The 8,640-nt window shown below is 32.0% G+C and overlaps 1 protein-coding gene across 1 annotated transcript; it reads right to left on the bottom strand.

Annotated features, from left to right (window-relative positions):
• Positions 1 to 5,458: 5,458 nt before the first annotated feature.
• LOC108455159 (uncharacterized) lies at positions 5,459 to 8,315 on the bottom strand. The gene is made up of 2 exons (XM_053018561.1): positions 6,902 to 8,315; positions 5,459 to 5,580 (listed from the first exon to the last, which is right to left on the bottom strand). Exons 1-2 carry the CDS (start codon positions 8,313 to 8,315, stop codon positions 5,459 to 5,461), a joined length of 1,536 nt encoding a protein of 511 aa, XP_052874521.1.
• Between the last annotated feature and the right edge of the window lie 325 nt (positions 8,316 to 8,640).

Here is an 8,640-nt window from a genome sequence, read left to right on the forward strand (position 1 = left end):
AACAAAATAATATAAATAGAATAACTTAAAATAATAATTAAAAATGATTTAAAACGCATATAAAAGTTTAGAACAAATAATATCGTAAAAAATAATAATTTAGAATAATTAACATATAGAAGATATGTACAAAAGTTTGATATAAATAACATATGAAATTTTAAAATTAATAGTAGTAGAAATATTTATAATAAATAATAAAAAGAATTTAACACAGTTATCATATAAAACGATATAACTAAATAACATATAAGAAATTTAAGATAAATAATATATATGTATTGTCGAAACCATTTTTTTGAAAACGGGAAATCGACTTTTGAAAACGAAAAGTTGGGAGTCGCCACCAATCGTTTTTAATAGGGTGTGATTGGATCACCTCAAAATACGGTCGTTTTTAATAAATAAATAAATTTTTCAAAACGACGATTTTGGTCTGTGAAAATAGAAAACCGGTTCGGGAGTCAGTTACTTACGAGGAAGGATTAGCACCCTCGACACGCCCAAAATTGGTACTTGATTGATTATTTAGTGTCTTAACGTTGAAAATTAAAGATTTAGACAGAGTTCAAAACGCGATCCTCCTTTTATTGGATTTTAAAACATTTAGGTAAGTGAAATGTGTATTAAAGACCATCTTACCTCAAGGTAAAACATTACATCCAGTACGTTAGGACACAACATTTTTGACCCTCAATTGTGAGCTTGCCTTTAAAACGTGCGTTTTAGCCTTAAGAGAATATTCGAATATTCAAGATAAACAAAGAAAGCGAAACCCAATACGTTAAGGCACGATTCTTCGAATTCTTTAAATTCTGAACATTGCCTTTATTTTGAAAATTTTTTGAGAGTGAACTGGTAAGAGGATATTCGAATATTCAAGACAAACAAAGAAAGCGAAACCCAGTACGTTAGGGCACGATTCTTCAATTCTTTAAATCTTGAACATTGCCTCGCTTAAAATTTCAAATGAAATGTAATAAATAAATGAAATGTATTTTTATAAAAAAACTTGATAACATAAGGAATAAAACACGTGGCAATAACATCTCATGAATAATCTAAGATAATAAGGAAATGCAAAAGAACAACTTAGAATACATGCAATAACAGACATCATATATTATAAAAATACCACCATTTATATCCAAGGGTCAATGCATAAGAAACCAATTTTAAAAGAAGTTTCAAATAAATCACCCAAATAACAAGTTTTTCTAAAATAAAATAAATAATAGGAAAAAGAAAATTTGGAAATATAACTACATAAACTATAAGAAAATTTTAAAGGGTAATAAATATAAGAATTTAAAAAAAAATAAATAGGGGGAAAATAATATATCAAATAGTAATCTACAAATGAATTTTAAAATAAATATTATAAAGTAAATAATTTGAATGAAAGCTTGAATTATATCAAAATAAAAAATAAGGAAGAAAAAATATGTAGCATAAATGAAATTCCAAAAAAATAATATGTAGAAGATTAAAAGTAAATAATATACAAAGTAATATATACACAGAACGACTTAATATAAATAATACATATAGTAGTAATAATAATATATAAAGGTATTTCATATAAACAAGTACGCACATGGAAAAAAAAATAATCACAAAAGTATGAAATCAAGATAATATGTTGAAGCATGATTATTCTAAAAAAACTAAAATTTAATTGAGAGGAAAAAACAGAAATCCAAGGGACAATTTATAAGTAAAATAAATTATTAAAACACAATTTTGGGCTAAAATTAAATGCGTATAAATGTTCGAGGTCTAGAATTGAAAATGCCCCAAATTTTAAAATACTGCACTAAAAGGGGAGGGCCAAATTGAAATAGCGCGCAGGTTACAGGGATAAATTTAAATAATTTAAGAAACTTAACATGGCCCGATTGAAGACTAACGTAAAAGAGGGGCCTGATTGCGCAAATTACTCATTGAAAGGTACAATGCGCGTGGATCCAGGCCAAAAGGTGCACTAATTCCATTCCCCAATGCTATTTTGTTTCCTTACCCATTGAAACTTATTTGTTTCCTTTTATTTTAACCTTAAAAAAAATTTTAGAACACCCAAAAATTTAAAGCAAAAAAAACTTTTAAAACACTCAAAAATTTAAAGCATCACCCTCCTTATTCATTTTTAAAAATAGAGTGAAAGCTGTAATGGCCTAAATTTAAAATTATCGGAACAGTGGTTTCGTAACCACAAATCCGATTTAAAGAGAAATTTATTTCAATATTTTTGCATGAAAATTGATATGATAGGAAAATCGTATGAAAATATTGATACAAAAATTTTACCGATTTAGTGATTAGATAGAAAAAGAAATTATTGAAGAAATTGGGTAAAAACAAGGTATCGAGACCTCTATCTCGTAAAACCGAGTCAAAAATAATTTTATAAATATTTATGAAATGTTATTAATGTGATATTAAAATTTCGTTAGGAAATTTTAATGTTTGGGTAGTCAATTAAATGAAAAGGACTAAATTGTAATAGGTGTAAAAGTTGCTAGAATGATTAAATAGCTTAAAAGTCTAATGAGAAAGGATTTAAAAGGCAATTAGACCCAAAAGTTATTTGGGCTGGACGGCAATGGGTATGAAATCAGCAGAAAAATTGATAAATTAAGGGTAAAATTGGAATATTACAAAATTAACTAAATAAAAGTAGGACTAAATAGGAAATATCTAGATTTTTCTTCAATTCCAGCAGCTAAAAACGCCATAGGAGGGTTCTCTAAGTTTGTATTTCATAATTTTTGCACCAAGTGAGTTAATCCTTGCCTTTTTCTTGTAATTTTTGTGTTTCTAAGACTTTTACAACTAGGTCCTACTATTAAATTCATTAGTTTTTGATTTCATGGATGAAATTGAAAGTCACCATGGTTGAGTGCTGTAAGTTTATGATGAAATAGAATGAAATTAAAGCTTTAATTTTCTTATGAGATGATTTTATTAGGTAATTTCAATAGAAATTGATTTTTAGGACCTAATTGTGAAAATGCTTGGAATTAAAGTCTATTGCTGAAATTCTGATTCCTAAAGGTTGTAAACTAGTTTAAGGTGATAGAATAAAATGTTGATTGAGAAAAATCAGCTCAATTGAGAGGCTAATTGAGTAGGGACGAAATTATCATTTATTAAAAGCTTAGGGGAAAATGGTAACAAACAGCTTGCACAAAAACAGTTTGGACAGCAGCAGTAGACTAACTTTGAAAAATCACCATAAATTGTATAAATCGAATTAGAAGATGAAAAAAATATGGCATCAAAGTTTATTGAGTCTAGTTTCTCATAAAAGAAATAGTGTAAGCAATGGATTTGTAAATTTTTAGATATAATGAATTTTGTGAGACAAGATCAGAATGAATTCGGGTTCCCCTGTTCTGACTTTGAAAAATCATAAAAATTTGAAGAAAAACAATTATGGGCTTAAATTTATATGTGTAGAATCCTTAATGAGTATATTTTTAAGATAAACAAACGAGAACATTATTTGAATTCTGTATGAAGAGATAATTAATTTTTAGTGAAGAAGGGTCAGAACTGTCGACAGCAGAACAGGGGTGAATTTAAAGAATAAACTGTACTTATTGGATAAACCAAAATTCTAAAATTTTATGGTAAAGAGATATATGAGTCTAGTTTCAGGAAAATTAACGAATCTTAATTTTGAGTTCCGTAGCTCAAGTTGTAAATAATTTAGTGACTATGACTCAAGTAGACAGCTTTGAATGAACTATAAATAATAGTTGAATTATAGAGAATGTTGCATATGAACATGAAATGTATTAAATTGATAATTAAATTTATTTATTTAGATCCAGAAGATTCAAATGCGAAGCTAGATCGAGGAAAGGAAAAAGTTCGGGATTAGTAGATTTTTATTGTTTACAAACAAGTATCAAGGTAAGTTCGTGTAACTTGAATTATATTCTTAAATGCTTGAGATTGTATGTTATTGATGTGAATATGATTTGAGTGTTCATTGTATGAAAATTAATGAAACATTGATATATTTGATAAAATGGGAAGAAATCCAGGTTGAATGAAAGGAAAATTCGATGGATCTCTGAAAAGGAATTAACGGTAAAAAGGATCTAGCCCGGACGAGTGATCCTATCCTGATATAGCCCTCTGAAGAATATGTGTAAAATGGATTTAGCCTGACGGGTAATCCAAATTAGGTTCAATTGCTTCGGACGGTAGTTCGGATCCAAGCTCATTAGAGTAATTGTCGTTGTGGGATTTAGCTCGACCGGTAATCCCGCTGCAAGGTTGAGGTTCATGGAGTGTGCTCTCTGAAATGGAAATGTGCGCACATGAATATGAATTGACGGACCCGAAATTGTACACTAAAAGTGTACCTCTGAAAATCCATAGAAATTCCGATAAATTCAACGGGATAAATATGGAAAATAATAAGGGAATGAAAATCATGGTATTGATGAGTACATCAATCATGGTATATATTATTGGTACATGGAAATTATTGTTCTAACTTGAATGTTGAGTTTGTGCATATTAGGGTAATAATACATTGAATGGATATATGGATGTTTATTGTAATGTATTGAAAATATTAGGTAAGTATAATTCTTGTTACATGAGCTTACTAAGCACGAAGTGCTTACCCCGTTTCCTTTTTCCCTGTTTTGTAGTGTTAAGAGCTCGGAGGTCAGATTTGGTCGGAGACACATTACACTGTCAACCTCAGGATTTCGGTATATAAAGAAACTTTATTTTGGAAATCAATGGAATGTATAAGCTAACAAAGTAAATGTTAACGTGAAATGAATGTAAAGTTAGCCATTAGTATGGTTAACAAACCTGGATTTAGATATGTGATGATGTTATCTTATAAATATGCATGAATTTATCTTGAAAATATGTTGAATTGATTTGGTTGATGTGGATTGGTCTCGATTTAATATTGCAGGGAACGTTAGATATTTATAAAGGGGCTATATTGAATATAAAAAAAAATTTAATTCGTAAACTTCGGTAATGCCTCGTACCCTATTCCGGCAATGAATACGGGTAGGGGTATTACAAAAGCTCTCTACACGAACGCCAAATTCGGCAAGAAAGAAGGCCACTGTTATAGCCATGGACGAAATCCCCTGCCCGAATCTTCACATTTCCCAAGCATTCGAGTTCTAAATCACTAAGACCGAGGTAAAACCTTCTCTTTAATTCTTGTTTCAAATTTATTTGCATAAAACCCAATAAATAAATAAGAAAGAAAAAAATAAATGTAAATATAAAGAAAAACAAAAGACCCAAAGAAGAAGTAAAGTAACCTTTAGAACTTTGAGTTTGATTTTTTTATTGATTCCTCTTTTGTGTGTATTCTCTATTTTCTCCAAAAAAAGATCCTTTTTTACATTGTTTTTGAAGGCTTTTATAACCTTTTTTTTACAATTGATTTTCGTATTTGTAGGTTCGATTAAGCACGTCTCTGATGTGGGCTAGTAGTGGAGCGTACGGCTCGGTGGAGGCGAGCGACGTGCGGTGGTGGTGCGCTGGGCGTGGGCACAAGCAACAGCTTGCCTAAAGGTTTTCCTTTTGCTGGAAAAAGAAATTAAGTTATTGGGCTAAAAATTTGGGCTAGGGTTTAGTCTATTTTTTGTATTTTGGGCTTAAAACTGGTCTGTTTGGTTCTTTGGTTTGGGGATTGTATTTTGGGTTTTAACAGGTTTTGGGCCGGGCAAAAAATTAGGTCCAACAGTTGCCCCTCTTTGCTCATTATCGTGTAACAAGAATAGAGCAAAGACTTAGAAGGGCCAATTTTGCCAGGTCCTGTCAGATCTTGGCTTATTGGTATAACCTTATCGCAACCCACTGCATCCTATTGCTTCCAAATGCCTCATAGCTATTTCATGAAGATATGATTTGTTGAAACTTTATCTGCTCCGCTCTTGCTCTGCTAAGCTAAGACCTGTAATTTTAGCCTGTTACCCTACTGCTTAGGGGATTAAGGCGAGTCTTCGACCTGCTCCACCACTGCTCGGAGAGCCAGGATCTGTAAATTTTAGCTTGTTACCCTACTGCTTAGGGGATTAAGGCGAGTCTTCGACCTGCTCCACCACTGCTTGAAATAGACACTATGGAAAATAATTTAAAGTAAATGATATCAATCAATTTAAAATCATTAATATACAAGATAACAAAATAATATAAATAGAATAACTTAAAATAATAATTAAAAAATGATTTAAAATTGCATATAAAAGTTTAGAATAAATAATATCGTAAAAAATAATTTAGAATAATTAACATATAGAAGATATGTACGAAAGTTTGATATAAATAACATATGAAATTTTAAAATTAATAGTAGTAGAAAGATTTATAATAAATAATAAAAAGAATTTAACACGCTTATCATATAAAACGATAAAACTAAATAACATATAAGAAATTTAAGATAAATAATATATATGTATATATACATAATAATTTAAAATACAAAGATGTATATAAAAATTTCAAAATAAATAATACGTATAATAGTTTAAAAGAAATAACATATGTAAAATATTTAAAATTGATAATAATATAAAATATATGTTGCTAAAAATAATAATAATAATAATAATAGAAATAGCAATAATAATGTAAATAAATACAAAAAGAAAATATATAATGTGACAAAATCAATATAAAATTAATTAGTTTAATAAGATGATGATAGCAAAAGTATGAAATCAAGATAATATGTTGAAACATGATTATTCTAAAAAAACTGAAATTTAATTGAGAGGAAAAAACAAAAATCCAAGGGACAATTTATAAGTAAAATAAATTATTAAAACAAAATTTTGGACTAAAATAAACTTCACAACACCCATGATAATGAGCTTCTCGACTAACTTCTTAAACGAGAGACAGCTTTTTATTGAATGCCCCACAGTCCCCACATGGTATTCACACTGAGCATTTGCGTTATACCACTTGGGGTATGGAGGCTGCAACGGTTTTAGATAGGATAGTGCTACAACATGTGCATTGAATAGGCTTTTGTACAGCTCCTTATATGTCACTGGGATAGGGGTAAACTGTATCCTCTCCGTATCTCTCCTGGTGCTGGGCTCTTGCCTTGGTGAAGCTTGTTGGCCTGTGACTACCGTTCTCGATTGGCTAACGGTGACAGGTTTTGAATAGCCTGAGCTCACATTGTTTACCTCGTTTTCCTTTTTCTTCGAGGCTGACCTTTTCGTACTTTCCCTTATTTCTATCTTTCCGCACCTTATTGCATTTTCTATCATTTCGTCAGACATCACTATGTCTGCGAAACTCTTAGTTGCGCTCCCCAACATATGATTAATGAAAGGTGCCTTTAAGGTATTAATAAACAACATAGTCGTTTCTTTTTCCAGCAGTGGTGGTTGGACTTGTGTAGCGACTTCCCTCCACCTCTCGGCGTATTTCCTGAAACTTTCACCTGGCCTTTTCTCCATGTTCTGTAATGTAATCCTGTCAGGTGCTACATCGGTCACATGGCCATACTGTTTCATGAAGGCCTGTGCCAAATCCTTCCATGATTTGACCTGAGCACGGCTCAACTGATTGTACCATTTGGCTGCGGCCCCAGTCAAACTATCCTGAAAATAGTGAATCAGCAAATAGTCATTGTTGACATATCCCGTCATTCTCCCGCAGAACATTGTAATGTGAGTCTCAGGGCAGCTGGTTCTATTATATCTTTCAAATTCTGGCATTTTGAACTTCAGCGGAAGTACTAAGTTCGGGACCAAACTGAGTTCCTTTGCGTCAACTCCGCAATAATGATCAGCACTTTCTAGCTCCTTGAACTTCTCCTCTATCCATTTGCACCGATCCTCGAGCTGCTTTGGAAGCTCCGCCTTTACTTTTTCCCCTTCAACCTCATTGAAGTCAAGGATCATGGGATTTTCCATATTGTCTCCAGAGTTAGAGCACGAGCCCGTTAGAAAGTTTACCGGTGCCGAAGTGCAGGCTTGATACAGAGATTTAACATTAACAGACACCCTTGGTGGCTGTGTTTGAATGTTTACTGGGGCAAAGCTTGTAGGACAAACAGAGTCATCGTTGTCATTCCTAGTATCACCCATAGGGCCTTTTCCTTTGTCAGACCCTCCCCTCAACAGCTGTGTCAGCTGGCTCATCATGTTGTTCTGTGACTCCAGCATGTTTTTCTGGGACTCCAGCATTTGATCCCTCATCTCCTGCTGGATCCTAGCCAGTTGTTCTTGCATCTGAGCTTGCAGTTGCTCTTGCATCTCCTTTTGCATTTGTTCTAATTTCTCTAACCTCTGATCCATATCCCTTGTTTTCCTCCGTGTATAGTAGTGATGTTCCAGGGTAACTAGATAAATTATCACTAATTAATAGGGTTCTTTTGTGCAACTTAATGTTTATGATGCTATGCAATGCAAATGCATGACATGAATGCAAAAAGGAGACATCGATTCAAATTCAATTCCATTTAGAAAACTTCACTGAAAAATAAAATCTTTTACATAAAATGAATTACATATACGGTCTTGCCCTAACACTCAAAGCTTTTACTTTCCTAAGAAGGCAGGCTAACTCTCGCCCCTGATCTGACTCTAAATCATATTTGACTCCTAGCACATCTGCTTGGAC

The sequence above is a fragment of the Gossypium arboreum genome, chromosome 9 (assembly GCF_025698485.1).
Source record: "Gossypium arboreum isolate Shixiya-1 chromosome 9, ASM2569848v2, whole genome shotgun sequence".
Classification (NCBI taxonomy): domain Eukaryota; kingdom Viridiplantae; phylum Streptophyta; class Magnoliopsida; order Malvales; family Malvaceae; genus Gossypium; species Gossypium arboreum.